This window comes from Mus caroli, chromosome 1, assembly GCF_900094665.2.
Source record: "Mus caroli chromosome 1, CAROLI_EIJ_v1.1, whole genome shotgun sequence".
NCBI lineage: Eukaryota > Metazoa > Chordata > Mammalia > Rodentia > Muridae > Mus > Mus caroli.
Genome location: NC_034570.1, coordinates 168,676,638 through 168,697,265, shown reverse-complemented (window position 1 = coordinate 168,697,265; position 20,628 = coordinate 168,676,638). Strand labels below are relative to the sequence as shown.

The 20,628-nt window shown below is 44.2% G+C and overlaps 1 protein-coding gene across 7 annotated transcripts in view; it reads right to left on the bottom strand.

The window, feature by feature from the left end:
* Kif26b (kinesin family member 26B) overlaps positions 1–20,628 on the bottom strand; it is a 396,540-nt gene that overhangs the window by 101,193 nt on the left and 274,719 nt on the right. For all 7 annotated transcript variants that reach the window (XM_021161225.2, XM_029479369.1, XM_029479373.1 and 4 more), the window contains one exon: positions 6,603–6,786. In XM_021161225.2, the coding sequence (XP_021016884.1) occupies positions 6,603–6,786 (184 nt within the window). The remainder of the gene's footprint in view (positions 1–6,602; positions 6,787–20,628) is intronic.

The following is a 20,628-nucleotide window of genomic DNA, read 5'->3' as shown; positions in this document are numbered from 1 at the left end:
AGGACAATTTATGCATAGAGAAGAAGTGGCTGGGACCAGGCACATGGGAGTCTCCTCATTTCCACGTTCTTGGCCTCTCTGCATCATCCCCTCCCCTCCCTCTCAGGATGAATGATGCAGTGTTCAACGTCCACCCGACTTTGAAGCAAAAAAGGAATTATGTAAAACCGTTCAAAGCAGTTTTTTTTTTCTTCTTCCCAAGAAGCTTATAACCTAGTAGGGGAAGCTAAAAAAAAAAAAAAACTTCCCTGGAAACTCAGGGTCTGATTTCAGGCTTGTCCATGAGCATTTCCTGGAAAGACTTTATGCCTGGAGATCTTTCTATCCTTGAGACTTTTCAGACCACCCAGTTCCTCACCTGAAGAGCTGTATGAAAATTTAAGTGAATCTGAAAATGCTCCATCTCCATGAAGACACTGGCTGAACACTTTCCCTTCAAGCATCAGGAGAGCTAGAACAGGAGACAGCACACCAGGCTATTCCTCCTCAATAGCCTTGAGGTTTTCTCACCCAGTCTGCAACATTCTGCAAACATCTGAGATTGGAAATTAAGGTTTTCATATGTAGTATGTCTGTCAGACTAGAACTCATAGAACTGTACCACCTACCCCTTCAAGCCCACCTGAGTAAGAAGACAACAGAAAATGACACCCACACAACCCACCACATTAAAGGAAGCACATTATTCAGGAGGAATACAAATCACCCCACACTTAATTCACAAGAGACTTTTTATGCCTCTTCTCGATAGTGGCCTTTAACGGAGCTCATTTTCCTAAGAGGTCTCCTTCCATTTGCAAGAATGATGAATGCTAGGATGTCAGAGTAGACAAGAGTTTCTATGACTTAGGTCTACTGTGTTCCCTGCAAGACAGTGCCTGGGAGCTAGGCTCCTACCAGGGTTCAGTGACATCAAGTCTGTGCAGCCCAGAGGTTGGCACATCCTAGAGCTGGGTGGAAGTCCAAATCCATGTGAGAAAAAAAAAAAAATTTCACAAAGGTTAAAGAGCCAGAATGATCTCTCCACATTTCCTTCCTCTGGTGACAGGCTGGAGAAAGAAAGCGTCAAACTCATTCAGCCAGCGAGAATAAGAAACAAAACAAAACAAAACAAAACAAACCCCAAAGCACCTGTGATGGTTTGTATATGCTTGGCCCAGGGAGTAGCACTATTAGAAGGTGTGGCCTTGTTGGAGTAGGTGTGTCTCTCTGGGAGTGTCCAAGCTGCTTAGAAGCCAGTCTCCTTCTGTTTGACTTCGGATGAAGATGTAGGACTCTCAGTTCCCCCTGTACCATGCCTCCCTGGATGCTGCCATGTTCCTGCCTTGATGATAATGGACTGAACCTCTGAACCTGTAAGCCAGCCCCAATTAAATGTTCTTATAAAAGTTGCCTTGGTCATGGTGTCTGTTCACAGCAGTAAAACCTAAGACACCACCCAACCAATCACAACTCCGTGAGTTCATCTGAAGCAACCAAAATCAACTTAGCATGGAAAGGCATAATTGCAACTAGGGAGTGGAAGGTCACACAGGTTTATTTCCCGGAAGAGCTAACAATTTAATTTATAGAGCTATCAGATGAGCCATAGTGATAAATGTGTATTATTTATGCAGCCAGGCCCACTTCTTTTTCCTCAACTGTACACCAAAAATAGGAGCGATGTCATGGTTCACATTTCCTGTCATTTGTACTGAAGATGGAGTAGTGACAGTGACTGACTGCTGGGATCCAGAATTTTCCATCCCATCCGAATGTTTTATTTCATATATACTAGAAATGAATTTTAAAGACAGGCTCCAATCTTTGCTCTTCTCCCTGATAAAAGCTTTACGATGGGGGAAGGGCAAACATGGTAATGAGAACAGGATAATTTGCATGTGTTTAAGTGACCTGGACCTTCTTGGGCTGGAAGGCAGGAGATTTTTCTCCTTGATATGGACCTGAAATCAGCTCCTGAAGCTGCCCTTGCCATTTCTCCTTGTTAAATAAATGAGCAATAGCTACGTTAGCACCTTTGGGAAAGTCTTACCTTAATTTAAATCTTATTGCTATCCTCTCATTGTAAAAAGGACACCAACCAGGCAGGAATTGTGTCTTCGATAGTGTTACAAGGATCTAGTAATTGAAGGACTTCTTCCCTGAAGATGTCAGTAAATGCACAAAAGACCAGAGTCCTAACAAACACACTCATGACAGTTTTTCTTTTCTGTGTTATTAGTTTACACACAACAGAACACAACACAAAGAAAACTTCAGAGTTGAAACTAAAAAGAGACAACACAGAACCTAGTGACATGAGCTGCCTGTGTTTGCCTCTGTGTGTGTGTGTGTGTGTGTGTCTGTGTCTGTGTGTGTGTCTGTATGTGTGGTTATGTGTGTTTGTATGTGTGTATCTGTGTCTGTGTGCCCAGGGATTATCAGAGGTTAAAGTAAGCCATCACTGAGTTTGGACAGTGGAGAATAGATTAATGGCTCTGGCCTTTGTTGCCCTAGGAAGTCCACAATTCCACACCTCCACCAAGCTGCCCAGGTTGGGATGGCTGCTCAGAGAGGAAGATTCTCAGGGAGGTCCTGCAAGGTCACAGCCGACTGGCCATGAGCAGTGGTAGGCCTGTACTCTGAATGAACCAATGAACTCCCTCACACTTGCTACATCTGGTTTCTTTATGATTCTTTCAAAACCCTGTGTGATTTTTTCCCTTGCTTCTGGAACCCACCACAGGAAGTTTCCAATTCTTGCAGAACACATTGAGGCATAGGAGGCACCAACCACAGACTACCACTGTTTTGAGACATTCCTGGGGGCTGTGAGAGAAAAGATGCCTCACCTTCCCTTCATGCCTCCGACACCTCCCTTCTGTTATTCACCAGGGAAGGGAAATGCAACTAAACTCCAAGGGGACTGTCACCAATCGAGTGTGACAGCTGCCATCCCTGTCCTTGCTTTAAATGTAGCCACAGAACCAGAAAACACAAGTGTTACACAGATAACATACATTTCTCTAGGAACTCGCGACCCCAGATGAAGAGGTCTGTCATTACATCGTGACACGCTAAGAAATGACCCTTGAACACGGCTGTTAATTAATTGTGCAAACAGATTTCACAGAGAGCGCTTACTGACTTAGGAGAGAAGGAACCATTTTCAAACAGATTACAAGTATCATTTACATATAAGCCAAATCAATGAGCTATAAATGGGGGCTGAGCTGCTTTGATCCACTAATCACTTGAATCTGTCTAGTAAGAAGGTCTTTACAAAGCCAGTTAAGAGTAGTTAGTTCTTTGTACATCTTACAGCTATGGTACGTCAGGAATTATGACTTTCCCTTAAGTCAAGGTCCCTCATATTGGTCTATGTCTTAGTCAGGGTTTCTATTCCGGCACAAACAAGACAAAGAAGCAAGTTGGGGAGGAAAGGGTTTATTCAGCTTACACTTCCACATTGCTGTTCATCACCAAGGAAGTCAGGACTGGGACTCAAGCAGATCAGGAAGCAGGAGCTGATGCAGAGACCTTGGGGGGATGTTACTTACTGGCTTGCTTCCCCTGGCTTGCTCAGCTTGCTTTCTTATAGAACCCAGGACTATCAGCCCATGATGGCACCATCCACAATGGGCCCTCCCCCGACTCCCTTGATCACTAACTGAGAAAACGCTTTACTGCTCAATCTCATGGAGTCATTTCCTCAAAGGAGGCTCCTTTCTCTGTGATAACTCCAGCTTGTGTCAAGTTGACACACAAAACCAGCCGGTACAGTCTGAATCAGTGCCATTTCTTTGATTGCCTGGAAGAAGACACTAGGTTTAAGTGCCACGAGGACAGGCACTCAACCTCTGCCCATCACTGCAGCACCTGACACACAGTAGGTGCTCAGGAAACACTTGCTATGTGCCAGGAGCTGTTCTGAGAGCTGAAGATCCTAAGATGGCATTCCAGAGGCACAGGTCAGGCTTGGAACACGAAGTGGTTTTAAGCAACTCAATCAAGTTCATCAAACATATATAAATAGCATCAATTATTTTGGCTATATATTAAGCTCAACTATATTTATTTGAGATGGTAAAATGTGAATCATTTTAATAGATGGATGAGTGGAGTTTTTCCCACAGGGGTAGAGAAGCTGCAGTTCCCAAATGTAGTGCAGCATCTAGGGAGAAGGACAAAGCCTATGGAGGGGTAGGTATGTGGGAAGATGGCCTCATTGTGGTTTTAACATAGCAAGTAGACTCCTACCACCACCTCTCTGAGGACATAGTCCCTTCAAGTGTCACTTCCTCCCCATCACTGATCTTCAAGGGTCATCACAAGCAAAGGAAGGGCTCATGTGGCCACCTATTGGATAGAAGTCACAGCATCTGTCCTGTGACTCACTAGCAGATGCCCATGACATTTCTATAGCAAACTCGGGTGTTTGGTTGCATTTCTGAATTGCAAATGAGAGAGATGGATAATACCTTTAATATCAAATGTTAAATGTATGATCTGCTAGCTGTAGTCCCGGGAATGGATATATATTAGAAAGGCTCTTCACACATACATGCTACATGCAGTGAAATCCAGATAGATGGTCCCTGTGCTCTTGCAGGTCCAGATTGTTTCTCAGCAAGTGCTCAGTCACTGCTGGCTACAAGAACTCTCTCTGCTGTTCTGCTCCCTGGCCTTCCTGGAGTCCTTCAGGGATGTGGATAAAGGGAAGAGGAGGCCTAACACAGAAGGCTTAGGCCTAGGCCCACCTCAAGAAGCATCCACACAGACGGTGTCAGACCAGGGTGAGAGGTGAAGGCAGCATTTCTTGTAAATGGGGCCACAGTGGAATGTGTGAGTCCCCTGTGATGGCCAAGCACCCGGCACCTTTTCTAAGAGACACCATGTCAATGTTTAGGGTAGGATGATGATGAGAAGCAAGAGCGAGAGAGACATGGCAGCTTTCACCTTGCCCTGTGGCATGCCTTTGACATTCGAGTCCCAACACATTAACAAAATAAATGTCCTTGCACACTTAGCCCTGTCTGTGATCACCTATACTGTGCATTTACCCCAGCTAAAGAAGGACGCCTGCAGTCACTTAGACCCACAGCCTTCAAAGTTCAGCTCATAGCTACCATGGCTCCAGTGTAGACATCATGGCCCTTCCTCAGTGGTTTTGCCCCTCAGACTCCCTTTCTGGGAGGGATATCCTGGGCTACTCTGCTTCCTCCAATGCCTTCTACACGGTGTGAAGATGGAGTAGCCCTGACAGATGGTTGCCTAAGGTCTTTCTTTACCACTGGCCTTGAAAGTTTTCTTAGCTGACACTCATCTGCTGAGAAACACCACGGAAAATTCTAAGTCTGGAGGCTGTCCACGACACTCACCACTGCTCTATCTGACCTCATTTTAAAATCTGTTTACTTAGGGTGGAAAGCATTATGACGTAAGGGCTTCCCTCTTAGACGGTGGTACTAGGGGTGCAGAATGGAGAGGGGAGAAGCAGTAAGAAGAGAATGAAGGAGATCAGGCACAGGATGTGTGGTCTTTCTGAAGGGAACATGGTCATCTGGAGACTATAAACTGGGGTACAACCAAGTTTCGATGTCAAAAGGACAAAAATACACCTGGTTCTGCTTTCTTCAGCATGACCAGCTGGGTTCTGAAACAAGACCCAAGGCCAACGTCAGGTCTCGCGTTCTGTGTATATCTGTACTCTGAGGAAAGTAATGAATAGAATCACTGTATCTCTCCAGCTACATGTTTTTCTAAGCCCCAACTTGTTTCCCCCACTGAAGATTAGGCTGTGAATTACTTCACGCAGACCTTTATCTTGGGAGAGAAAGAGTTAAGAGTTGACATTTAGAAATAAAGTTATCATAAATGTGTCCCAGTAATATCCTGTTACAGACTTCCCTTACGTCTTTCTAAGTCCTTGTGACAACTTCAAACTGCATTTCTTGGCTGGAAAGCTACTGAACCACTCTACAGAATTCACACCAGTGATCTGGTGCAGATGCGGAAGTCACCACTTATTTGAAGGGGAGAAGGACTTAGAAGCACCACAGGAAAGAATATCTTCATCTTGCTTCCATGTGGTCTTTTCCCTGGGCCTCCGGCCTCTGCTTCTGGCTTTTGCATCTCTAAGTTTGAAGTGTCTATGGTCCTGCTCAACAATGTAAAGCTATTTCCCTCCCCACCCAAATCAAGTCAGATCCCCAACTTAATGTACTTTCGAGTTGCCAAGACAGTCTACAGACAGCAGAAATGGATAGACCTTACAGATCTGTGGCACCTCCCCATGTAAAGTCCCATTAAAACACCAGGCACAGAGAAGAACATGAATAGACTCTAACTATAGCAGCGTATTGCATAGAGTCATTCTGAGCACCTTTGTGGTTTATTTCTAGGCTTTTCTGTGGTTGTTTTCAGTCAGAGGTTGACCCTGGATGAACAAAATCCCAGAAAGTGGGCATGCTGGGACTTCCAAACCAACTTCCTTGTGTCACTTTTTGTCTCTGGTACCTCTTCATCTTCAAAAATGAGAGCCCAAGGTTGTTCTCTTCTTTCCCAACCTTCCCAGTGCCACACCCACTGAACGAACGGCAGAGGCAGCAGCTGGCACCTACCTTGCCCATGCCAGGAGTGTCCTTCACCTTGTTGACAGCCCTCAGGAGACAGGGTGGGGCCGGGGGAGGAGAGGTCTGCAGGATCCCACTGAAGCTGGTTGCAAAGAGGGGAGCCTCTGCAACAGACGGAGTCGAAGGCCGGTGTTTCTTCTTCTTAGATGACAGATTTAACTTCTGGGCAGCTCTGCACAGGGACAGTAAGGAGGAGAAGGTGGTATAATCAGATGCACTGGGCTGGCCACTTTCCCCCTTTCTCTTAAAGGGCCCTTTAATTACTCTTGCCTTCACTCTCAGTACCCTGCAGCCCTTTGCTATACCACAAGGAACTTAATTAATAAGCTATGTAATCACTGGGCCAGAAGAAAGGAGCTATAAAACCACATGGCTCCAAGATCGCAAGTTACAAAGACTTGTTTGTTCTCCGCAACACTCAGCCTGAGCATGAATGAAGCCAGTCAGCTTTGGGGACCCGCAGCACCTACTCTGCTAATCGCCCCCTCCCCATACTGCCATTTCTCTGGCATAAGCCCAACTGTGAAGAACCAGATGAGCTCATTTAAAATTTTTTACACCTTGTAAAAACCAAGCCCGTCTGATGAAGAGCCTGGTGGTGACTGACCGGGGAGTGGCTTGGCTATGAAAGCAGAATACAATGCCCCCCAGTGCACTGGAGAAATATAAAGTACCCTGGTGTGAGGAATGGACAGCAGGCCAGAGTATCCACTCCAGCGAGGTGCAGGGCATGAGACTAACCCTCTCCTCAGGTGGATAACGGGCTCTTGTACAGTACCACCTTCAAGTACAAAATGCTGTCTGTGGGCAAGGAAGGAGGGGGTCAAGGTAACCAAATGGCATGGAAGGCACAGATGGAGACATGAGGGAGGCTGTGGCTGCAGCATCATTAAAAATGCTGGCTGTTCACACCGCATCTTCCACCATCCAAGTGCCCTGTAGCACTTAGGGCATGATAATCTTGCCATAGAAAAGTCATGAAGATGCAAACGGTGGTGTGAGACAAAGGCCTTTCACGCAGCCTCGCTTTTTAGACTCACTTTTTAAATTAATTCTTGATGTATTATATCACATATTTCTATGTAAATATAAAGGTATAAATGGTTTTTTTGATGGGAGCAGGAGGAGGTGACAGTCTTACTATATAATCCTGACTCTCTCTCTCTCTCTCTCTCTCTCTCTCTCTGTGTGGTGTGCATGTGTGTTATATGTATGTTTTGCACATGTGTGTGTGTCCCATGTGTGTGGAAGCCCGAGACTGATGTCAGGAATTATTCTCCTTAGCTTTTTTAGCTTTTTCATTGAGATCCATCCATACAGCACACAGGTACTTGGCTCTTTCTCTTAGAAAAGACAAGTACACGTGACACTTCCCCAGCTAGCTGCAACACTGTTGCTGTCCCCACTCATTTGATCCAAACTCCCAGCAAGTGCCACCTGTCAACCTCCCACCCAAGCCCTCCCCTTCCATTCTCTGGAAGCTACATTCAGTTAGGCATCTGTCTTCAACCCTCTGAAACTGCTCAGATAGGTTACCAATAATTGTATGATGGCTGTCATGGTCTCAGCCCCAACCTGGACCTGTCAGACCTAAGAACACATCCTTCCTCCTTGCTCCCTAAGCTTCTGGGACATCCCATTCTCTTCCAGTGTCTTCGCAGGGCTTAGCCCCTGCTTCTGTCTGCAGTTGCTGCTGTTAGCTGCAGGGATCGCATCTCAGCCTGCGACTCCTCGAGTGTCCTGCCCAGCTTAGCCCTGGCGCTCCCTTGTTTATTTATCTCAATACCTCTTCAGCAATCCCACTTGAGTATTCAGTAAACATCCCTAACACATCATCCTTAAGACTAAAGGGCTTATCTCCTTCTGCAGGCTTCTCCTGTACTCACTCCCCTGTCTCAGAATAAAACAGCCCCACCATTCAGGCACCCAGACCTCATCTCACATAACACACCTAATCTGCCTCAGATTTTACCCATTCTAACATAAACTAGACCCAAGATCCTTTTACCACTTCAGACTCACATTTCCTATCTCACCCACTACACACTGCTCCCTCTGATTATGAGGCAATGAACACTAAAATCAGGTCAGCCATACTAGTGTCCAGTATGCTCCACCTCACGTTCTTAGCCCTGCCTCAGGGAGACCAGCACGTACCTCATTCCTTTGCCTCCTTTAAATCTGGGTTTAAATGTTTCTCTAACCACACATGTACCCTGCCCACCATAGGAGATGGCATTTTGTAAAGATGGCTCTGTCAGTAAGTTCTTACAACCTATCACTGACACTCACGGTTGAGAGGTGAGATCTATGTGCCTCCTCCTGGACCCTAAGAGGAAATTCAAAGTTGAATTTCCATAGCCCACAGAATATGATGGAAGAGCTGTTGTGTGACTCTCAAGGCTGAGTTATCAAGTGCAATGTGGGTTTTGTAAAGATTGTGGGGAAGCCCAGATCATGTGGGCAGAGTCACGTGGTCTCCAGACGACAGGCTCAGGAGTAAATTGTCCTTTTCATGATTCCCTTGGTGTTTTCCTCTGGAGTCTCAGCTATCATGCGGTGGACAGATGCACAGGCCTCACCTGTGGCATCACGTCTGAATTCCTGACCCCCAGGCCCCATGAAAACGAATAAATGACCACTGCCACTCTGATCCACTGAGTTAGGGGTGAGCACGACTGCCTAAGAAAGGGACTTGCTCACTCTGTGGCATGGCTCACTTCCTCAAGACTGAAGCCGTCCTCTTGCAGAAAGACAGAGGCTCACAAAGCTCAAGGAACTCACAAGCCTGGGGCTATTGAGGCAGTACAGAGCAGATAGGAGAGAGTTTATGACACAGTGTGCAAATCCTATGGGGGATCCCAGGGATGCAGCCTCTGGAATCATCACTGATGCTGGAGTGGGCTATGCAGTGATACAGCTCCCCCAGTCAGCCATACAGCCATACAACTGACACCTCACCATGAGCACCCCTCCCCCACACTCCTGTGAGCACCCCTCCCCACACTCCTGTGAGCACCCCTCACCATGCTCCTGTGAACACCTCTCCCCATGCTCCTGTGAGTGACCCCCAATAAAATCCCTGGTTCCTTAAGATGGATTTGGGTGGAACAGTTCTTTAACTTGTCATTTCCTCCTCTCTGGAGGCCAGTAAAAGTGGATACCCCAGGAAAGCACCACAACCCCCCAAAGTCCCAATTCCTGTTACTCTGATCACTCTGAGACAAGACTCTGACCGAGTGAGTAATATAGCGAGTGGCTTACTTAGCTATTTTGTTTATTATCTATTAACCTTATAGACTAAAAACCCCACTAGGGCAAAATTCAAGAAGCACAAAAATGTTTGTTGGGTGACTAAATGACTGAAAGAAATTGGGGTTACCTAAGATAAGAAAACTGAAGAAAGGGGAAGGAAGGGACCTCCAAAATTAATTAATTATAAAGGAAACAAGTTTACTTAGTTTCCTGCAAAAGGAGCCATGAGCATGGTAGAAACAGAAGAACCACCTCTAAAAATGCTAAAGAGAAATAAATGACAGCAGAGGTATCCTTGCTCAAGGCTACTCTGAGTCTCAGAGGAAGAGACGACGAAGAAGACATTACCCCTAACACGACGTGAAGTCGGCTCTAGAGGGCCTTCAGTATGTAGCCTGAATTTGAACAACCAGCTTCTTCAGACATTGCGCTGGTTAAGATTACTCACCCTGACCAGAATTAGAGAGCTATAGTCGCCTAGGTGGCTCTCTGGGATGCCTGTGAGGGATTATCTAGTTTAGGTAGTAGAGGTGGGAAGGCCCATCTTAACCATGCTGACATCTCATTGGTGGGGTCCTGGCTGGGGTGCTGATCACCAACATTCCTCTGCTTCCTGCCAGCAGATGCAGAGTGACCAGCTCAGGCTCCCAGCGCCATGACACCCTGCCATGACAGACAGAAAGGTGACTAATACAGATACTAAGTAGGTAACAGTGGACATTTCCCTCATTCTGACTACATGCTCACGTAGTGCCTGGAACATCAGTATTATTATTATTATTATTATTAAATCATCATCATCACTTTGTTTCCAAGACTTGGTTTTTCCACAGTAAGATTCAGAAAATAAAATACTATCTGCTTTTATAGGCTCTTTTAGGAAACTAAATAAAAGCGTTATAAAGAGTTTGATGGACCAATGATGTTACTTCAGTGAGCTATATAGCAAGTGCTGGAGCTAAGACTGACTCTAGATGAAGGAACCTCACATTGCCTTTCAGTAGGGGCTAGATGTAGGTAGCGAAATCTACCAGAGCTAAACACTAGCTGAGACATAAAGCACACTGGCTTTATAATTAGAAGGGGAGTCTTCTGAAAATTAGAAAGCACATTCTTGATAAATGGCCTTCATATAACATGGAGTATTTTGTCCCTGAAAGGGTCTGAGTGGTGGGTAGAAATCACTTTAAAGGAATATCAGTAAGAGAGCCATGCAGTAGAGAGGCAGCCTGTCTCACAGCATGGAGACGGAAAGACTCCTACAATCTCCCAGACACTTAGGAAAGCCTCATTGGCAACCACTCCAGAAAATTATATTCAATTAGAGCTGATTATTTTGAGAATACATTTTAAATTGTTTTTTTTTTCTTAAAATGGGTATGTAGCTCATATTAGGAGAATTTCAGAAATTTGAAATGAGCAGGCTGTCACTTAAGGGTTGCTGTAACTCCACAATGGCACTCTCCTCCTGACATCATTAGGAGCAGCTCTCTGGTATGTCTTATATGCTCCAATTCTTTTTATGTAGTGCCTCAATGACACACAGATGGGAGAAGGTTAAAGTTTAGAAATTGCTCACGTATGATGGTATTGTTCAGGGATACAAAAGGAGAGGTGGTCACAAAAGAAAAGGTTAGTATTTCTGGCTAGAGGCATGTTTTGCGAGATCCATGCCCCACGGGACCTTACCTCCCTCCCCCTATAAGGGAAAACAGGTGAGTTTCTTTTTTAAAAATTTCAATCTCAGCAGACCTCTTTAACTACACATTAACTTCCTGTACTTCCCAGTGCTTACGTCAAGGAAAAAGACTGTCTCCCTAGCAGGATGAAATTAGTATTTACTGAGCCCCTATCGAGAAAGTGGCACCGTGCTAAGCACCATCCCAGTCAAGAGAGGATGCAGGCGCGCAGTGCATGGTTCGCACTACGCATGGTTCGCATACGCATGGTTCGCACTGCGCATGGTTTGCACTGCGCATGGTTTGCACTGCGCATGGTTCTACTTTCCGGGCTCTCCACCCTTCCTCGCCACCTCTTTATTCTCCTACCACATCGAGGTGAGTTTAGAAATCAGCTTAGAACTGATATGACCTTCATGCTATAGCTTCCTATTCTCATTGGCCAGGTATACTCAGAGCTAAAAGCTGATATGTATCAATATTCACAGGGCAGATTTAACTGGTTTAAATAGGGAGGTCATTTTAGGCCCCAGCTGTCAAATAAAGTGGAAAATTAGGAAGGATTTTTTTCTATCATTTATACTATTTAAATTATTATACACAATTTTGTATTTTATTATTTATAACATATTACATTATACATAAATTATATTTTATGTACATGTACATATTTACATATTTATACATACATTTATATATACATATAATATATAATATATACACATCTATAACACATAAATGATATACATAATATATATTATACATAAATATATGCATAACATATACAAATTAATTATATATACATAATAATATGTGATAGACAGTTAGATGGAAATTCTGGACTTTCAAAAGTGTGTTGTAATTAAATAGCAATCTTCAGTGTATCTCAAGATAACTACATCAGAGCCTATGTACATTGATGCCGAATGATCATTACACTATAGACTTTATCATTTTTGAAGAATTACTAGCTTCATGAGAGTAGAACTTTCCTTAAAGATTGGTCAGAAAAATCAGGCAATACAGTTTATTGTTGTGTTTTTTTTAATTTACAAACTTGCCTTTGCTATTTAATTAATTAATTTTTAGTCTTCAGTTTACCAAATAAGATACTATATACCATTATGCCATCTTTCAAACACAGTGTTGCTGAGAAGTTCCCCCCCACCCCACCATCTCTCTCCCATAACCTCCCCCACAGTCTCGTTTTACAGAGTTGTTTTTTAAGGACCTTTAACTTTTGTATGACTCTGCCCAGAACATGTTGCTGAGCACGCCTTGAGGATTTGTCTGAGGGGTGTTCACAGGTGGGAAGCTCAGAAGAGGTGGGGGAAGTGTTTACACAAATTTAGAGATCATTCAAGGTCTAGTCAACCCAATGAGACAACACATGGTCGAGATCATCTGAAAAATGACAAGGCCGTCACACGGCCACACCTGCTGCCCTGACAGGGTCCTGACCTAGGAGTGGGACCATGACAGTCAAATCGCCTCCATCAGCACGTGAAGGACAACCCAAGCTGCAATTTAGTGTGAAAACGGCTGGTGCCATTGGGGCTTCTGTGCCATCACGGAAATATTTCAATGCTCGGAGGATTAAGGTTCTCTAGTAATGAGCGATGACATGACAGATCACAGGAGTTCCCAGAAAATCCACAGGGTCAATGACACAGGGAGCGGAGATAATAAAACAGGTTATAAATAGGCAGGGGAGGTGGCAAGAGAGTGTGGTTCAAGGCAGACCCTCTGGAGAGAGTTAAGATACCCATCCACGTGTAACAAACACCAGCCGCACTTCATCTTGAAATAGCACCTGTTTCTAAGCATTCTGGCTGGGCTGTGAAATACACCATCGGCGTTTTGGAATTCCCACAATCAGGAAGAGTGCCTTCCCACACCCATTGCCTTCCTATTTCCTAACTGACCATCAGGAAGGACAGTTCTATGGCTCCAAAGACTGAAAAACAAAACATATGGGCTTTGGAGTCATTCTGATTTTTATGCAAATGATCCATGTCATTAGTGCAGGAAGATAATTCGTGACATGACTTCAGATAAACATTCACTGCTAGGAGGCAAAGCACGGCTGGCCATTACCCTCAACAATATCACATTAAAACATTACAGGAAATGTGTCATAACTTGAAAATGGATTGAGTTTTGTGCACGAATACTGGACGTTAGTTAGCCTTAGGTGAGAATGGCTGGGCATTTATCCTTCTCTTACAAATCATCCCCACCCGTCTCTTCAGCCTTCTGTGTCCTTATTTCTAGCGACATCATAAAGCAATGGGTGTTTAAAAGAATTAACATGGTTTGAGATCTGTGTCTTCTCCCTCCCTGTACTGTAGATTCACTGAGGGTTGTTCTTCTGTGGTCCCCAGATCTGCCTGATGGATAGCTTTGCATCTTGCTGAAGGGATAGCATAGAGACACACTGGACTTCTTAATATTCTCTCTCTCTCTCTCTCTCTCTCTCTCTCTCTCTCTCTCTCTCTCTCTCTGTGTGTGTGTGTGTGTGTGTGTGTGTGGCAGCAGGAGGGGGCACACTCACATATGTTTGTGCTCACATGGGAGTAGAGATACCTACAGGGTGAAGAAGATGGAGTTGAAACCCATGAAGTTGAAGTTTCAGGTGATGGCAACCCATCCAACATTGGTACTGGGAAAGGCCCTATAGTTCTCAGGAAGAGCAGTGAGTGTTCCTAACCACTGAGCCACCTCTCCAGCCCCCACACCGTTCTTAATCCATCCAATCTTGGCAGTTGCAGCAACACACAAAAGTCTCACGGTTAAGTAGTCTGGAGTTCTCAGTAGTTCTTAAAGTCTGAGAGGTTTTATGGTTTTCTAAAGCATCATCCTTATGCCACCACATCCATCCTGACCCAGCGCCATGAGTCAAGCAGGGAAGGTATTTGTATTGAAATTTACAAATTATAAAAAACTGAAGTGTTAGCAGTTAACCTGATACAATCCCTGGTCCCAAAAGTAATGGTTGTCACGTCTGGGACTGATACTTAAATAGCTACCTTCAGAATATTTTATCAGGGCAAAAGGCACTGAAACTAATACAAGCCTTTCTTCCCAGAAGCCCATGTCTGAAGACCATTCTATCTGCCCAGACCCAAACATGCTCAGTACCAAGGAAACCGGATATCCTCTTACCCATTCCTGTGTCAGGCCTGTGCAAACTGGGCTCAAGAAGCAAATGAGAACCATAAACAACAGACCTAAGTTAACTGGAAATGCAAGTTACATATCCCACCAGATAGAAATGGTTTTTGTTAATAAACATGGCGGCTGTCCTCTCTAAGAATGAGTAATAGAAAATTGGCTGGTTCTATTGAATGCAATTAATGAAAGCATGGGTCATGTTTGGAATAGGAATGTACTCCGACCCCAAAGGCTCATTTATTTAAATGCTAGGCCATTAGAGAGTGGCACTACTTGAGAGGGATTAGGAGATGTGGCCTTGTTGAAATGGGTGTGTCCTTCTTGGAGGAAGTGTGTCATGGGGGAGTGAGCCTTGAGGTTTCAAAAGCTCAAGCTAGGCCCAGTGTCTCTCTCTCGCTGCTTCTTGAGGATCCAGATGTAAAACTCTCAGCTAACACGTCTGTCTGTGTGCTACCATGCTCCCCAGCCATGAGGATAACAGACTTGACTTCTGAAGCTGTAAGCCAGCCCCAATTAAATGCTTTCTTTTATAAGAGTTGCCATGGTCCTGGTGTCTCTTCACAGCAACAGAACACTGACTAAGACACCATGCCTCTATAAGACTCTTGTTTAGAGTGTCTATAAATTACAGGCAGAAAAAGATAACCATAGGTGAGTTACAGCTGCTCCTTAGAGAATGCAGTGCCCAATTTTTCTGCTGAGATGCAATTGTGCATAAAAGATGGATGTGTGTCTATCACAGCATGAGGACTGCCCAACCAAAATTAAAATCCCTTCAAGGAATAAGCATATTCCAGGTAATCTTATTTCCAGGCTCTAATGAATTTAATGATGTCTTCATTACATTGGGCTAAGTCACTTATCCATATGCTAATGTAAAGTTAAAAGGAAGAGGTCCCATGGTCTACCAGAAACAGGCTGTCCATCTCAAAGCCAGTGGGCAGCCATTCCTTCCTCTGAGTTTTCCTTAAGATTTATCTTCCTTCTCTATGTGGCACAAGACTGTCTTGGAAACTGGTTTTGCTGCTCACTTCTAAAGTCTTCATTATAAAAGTAATAGCGTGTTATGCTCATTCCTCTGTATTTTGCTTATGTGAAATTTAAAACTGACACGGAGTTACACACTTCAGATAAAATGTGTTGCCTGAAGCTGCAAACTGCTGTCAAGGTGTGAGAACTAGAAATGGGCAGTGTTGGCAGAGGAAACAAAGCCTAATCTATAACTCTTTGCTCATGCCTACAGTTTTTTTTTTCCAGAGCAAAACTAATTAATTGCCAATGCTATGTGACATGCTATCTGCTTTGAGGGTTTCTTGGTTAATTAAATTTGAATATAAGTTTCACTTGATAGAAGAAGTGATTTTCTTCCCTGCCATATTTTTATTTTCAAAATTATTTACCACAGGTGAAATCTGAAGAAATCATTAACTAAGGCATTCCGAATGAAAACCATCTGAATGGGGGCTCTGCACAGCAACTGTATGGAACTGAGCAAGAAGTGGGTCACTCTCTGTCTGGTCTCTGCTGCAAGGTGGGACTGCCCTAGATTCCTGGCTGTGGTTATGGACTGCTGGTACTTCGGCAACCCTGCTGAAGTCTAAGAGATTGAAATTTACATCACCCTTGTTATGGTTGGGTTATAAAATATGCTCCCAAAAATTAATTTGTCAGGGGCTTGGCCTTCAGCTGGTGGTGTTATCTTAGTAGGTTCTAAAAACACTAGGAGTGGTGACCTAGGTAGAGGAAGTAGGTTTCTGGTGGTTAGTCTTTGAGGGTATCTTGTCTCTGATTCCCCTCTTCTGTATACACACACACACACACACACACACACACACACACACACACTCACAGTGCCACGAAGTTCTTCTGCTTCATTCTAGCCGCAGAAGCACAGAGCCATGTGACTGTAGGCTCAACCCTCTGAAACCATGAGTCCGAATGAAACGTTTATCCTTTAAAGTGTTCTCTTGAGTACTCTGTTCATAGCAGTGGGCAGGCTACCAGACTGCCTCGCTCAGTCTAGCTACTGTAAAAAGAGGTTGCTCAATGCTGCAGAGCAGCGACAAGGAAGCAGCTCTCTCTGGTTTTACTAAAGGGCACAAGCCCTCTCGGCGGAGTGGGTGGTACAGGTGAGATTACTATAGAACCAAACAGGCTGTGAAGGAAAAGATTCTGTAGTCATCACGTACCATACAGACTACCAGGGAAATGCCTTCTGCAAGCTTGCTTCAAAGCTGCTGCAAAGACCTGCGCTTTGCTTTTTGCCACACATACTTGCTTATGTGATGGTCTCTATGGGCGGCGGGGAGGGCAGTTAGGTGATGAAGTAGCCCGAGGCGAGAGGGAGGAAGTCTGGGCACCCATTTCATTGATAGGCAGTAGACTGATCACTAAACACTAAGCATGTTTCCCACTTAAATTTCTCTGTTGCAGCCGCTCATGTTGTTCCCCATCACCATCCCCCACCCCCCATCACCATCCCCCACCCCCCACCCCCGTGTTCCAGCACAAGCCTGAGTATGTGCAATGGGGGCCAGACAATGATGGGGAGGGCGGGGCAAGAAAGGAAGAATTTAAAAATAAGGCAAAACAGTAGAGTCCTCTCATTTATTTCATTGGTCCCAACTAACTTTTCATGTTATTTCTTATTACTTCTTTGTCACATAAAATAGTTACTTAGTAAGTATTTTTGGAAAGGATTATCAAACGATTAACTGAAGCTGTACAGAAAGAAAACCATCTGGAAACAAATAGTGAGAAAGAGAGAAATCAATCAAAACAAAAGGAAGATTTATTTAAAATTCCATAGTGAATTCTATAAATGGACCCAGAACACAATAAATTGCACACTGAACTAGTTTTAAATCTTAGTAGACATAGGTGCAAAGTACAAAATGCAGAATAATGATTTTTCTATGGAGACTCCTAAGTTAAATAGATATTAGTTAGTTATTAGACTCTTAATGTAAATAGTTCCCTTGTATTCTGCAGAATCTGGAGCATAACTATATTTTGTTTTTATTTGTGTGTGCAGGAGTGCATATAGCTATGTATGCAGGTGTGCATATGTCTCTGTGTGCAGGTGTGCATATGTTTGTGTGTGCAGGTGTGCATATGTTTATGTGTGCAGGTGTGCATATGTTTGTGTGTGCAGGTGTGCATATGTCTCTGTGTGCAGGTGTGCATATGTCTGTGTATGCAGGTGTGCATGCACATGCCTGTGAATTCTTGAGGTCAATACTGGGTATCTTTTCTAAACTTCTTTCTACTTTTGTCTCTTGAAACAGGATCGATTGGCTAGGCTGGCCAGCCAGGGAGCTTCAAGAGTCCATCTGTTTCTACCTCTGTCCACCATAGCAGGCTACAGAGAATGCCACAACCCCTGCCTGGCTTTTTGTGTGGTTCTGGGGGTCAAATTCATTTCCTTATGCTTTCAGGGCAGGCACTTTACCAACTGAGCCATCCCCCAATCATAATTATCCTCTTTTAAGTGACCATATCAATTTTAAAGTAGTATTTCAACTTTAGCACCATGTTAATTATCCCTATAATTTTCTGACATTGAGTGCCTGGCTAAGAATAAATCATCAGGCCTGATATTACTGTGAGGAAAATCATACTGATGCTCTGATAAAGCATCTAGGAACAGACTGTCAAGAAAAAGGTAAAACATTCTTGTTCTGATGTAAAGATGGCAGATGTTAGTGCATGTGTATAATCCCTGGACAGGTCCTGGCACTGAGAAACACCCAGCAAACATTGGTCATTGCTAGTGTGCTAAGAAAATGTCAGCATGAGCACTATATCCTAAGTGTGTTTTAGGAGAGTCTCCCACAGAAGCTTTTAAATACATGAGTTGTAATCAGAGAGCTGAAATAGGCACCTTGGATCCCTGTCTGAGGCTTTCCATTGCTGTGATGAAACGCCATGAGCAACATGAGTTGGGAGGAAAGGGACTGTTTGGCTTACACAACTTAAGTCAGGAAAGGAACTTAAGCAGCGTTGCAGTCAGGTGCTGATGCAGAGGGAATGGACGGGTGCTGCTTACTGGCTGGCTCCTTATGGCTTGCTCAGCCTGCTTTCTTATAGAATGCAGGGCCACCAGCCCAGGGATGGCCTCACCCACAGTGGGGTGGACCCTCCTACATCAATCACTAATTAAGAAAATGCCCTACGGGCTTGCCTACAGCCCAATCTTATGGGGACATTTTCTTGATTAGGGGTTCCTCTTCTCTGATGACTCTAGCCTGTGTCAAGCTGACATAAAATTAGCTCGCACAATCCCTTTGTCTCTATGTCAGTCCTTAGTTTATGTTTACCAGCAATCAAATGGACCGTGGCAATGATGTATGCCAGTCTTGCTTCTTGACCTTGAATTTGAGTTTTGGTTGCCCCTATGGCTGGGATTGTAAAAAAAAGAGAGTTTTTTGTTTGTTTGTTTGTTTGTTTTTATGTGTGGGGGATTGTTGGTTTTTGTCTTTTGGCTTTTTAACTGGTAAACTGCAGCCATCTCCAGCTTGAACTAGATGCCAGGAAGATTTCTGCTCACATTCTTAATTTCACTCCAAAAACCAGATCAAGAGATGAGTGCTGTGTCCCTACCCTTGAGTCACCAGGGATGATCACTGACTCTGGCTTCTTCTCTGACAACGCAGACAAGACTGTCCAGGGAAAAGAAAACCAATTGACCACTACAACTTCAAATAATCTGTGTCTTGGGGGCACTTAGAGAGAATTATGCAAAATCAATGCACACACAAGACCAAAACCTTGTGCTAACGAAACTGACACAGCTGGCCCCCACTGAATTTGAGCCAGCACCACTTTCCATGGTCCACTGGAGATAAGTTGTCCACACTGGTCATGAAGGCTGAGAAAGTCTGCCCACCATGCCTCTCATGGTCACAAAGAGAAAGAGGACATAGGAAGGATACACACACCACCTCTTACAATTGGCTGCAGGTACTTGTATCATCCTCACAGGACTGAAAGCTCTTTAAGGTCACAAGCCAGCTCTCATTTCTAAAGGTGTATTCCCCAACAGGATGCAAACCACACATATGTGAATGGATGAATGGATACATGCATGAGTGTATGGTTGAGTGCATGAACAGTTGGGAGGATAGACAGGGTTAGTTTACATCATTGGTATTACAGAAAATATAAATCTGGCTGCACTTCTTGACAGGATCAGCCCATATTCTTATCTGCAGAGTCCCCATATTCTCCTCCTCCATAATGAGTTTAGAATCACTGGTCTATCTGGAATGATTTTTAACTAAGGATTTCTCTGATGCAGAGGCCCTGCAGGGATGCTTTGGGATGCACTTGTACATAATTTATAAAAAGCTTGGCAGGGTACCTTAACAGGAGCTTCACTGTACATGAGGGGATATGATTCTGGGGTGTTGTTGTTGTTGTTTAATGTGGCCCTTTAAACCAGAGGTTTCTCTGATTGCCCAGGATCTTTGTTTTTCTGTCTCACTATCCATATGTTCCCCCATGGTTGTGGTGCTCCAAAGGAAGAAGCAGGTAGCCAGCACTGATGCTGAGTGTGGACAGTTACAGTGGGAACCAATGGGCACTGATGGGTAAGGACTTCATGGTGTCTACAATCATGGACAGTTATTCTGCTAAGTGGACATAGCATCAAACTGTCCTCTAAATTCATTTCTCTTTACTCATAGAGCAGAACCACTCTCAGATCTCGTCAAAGAAGTGTCAATACCTCTCCTGGGCATATATCCAGAAGATGTCCCAACCGGTAAGAAGGACACATGCTCCACTATGTTCATAGCAGCCTTATTTATAGTAGCCAGAAGCTGGAAAGAACCCAGATGCCCCTCAACAGAGGAATGGATACAGAAATTATGGTACATTTACACAATGGAGTACTACTCAGCTAT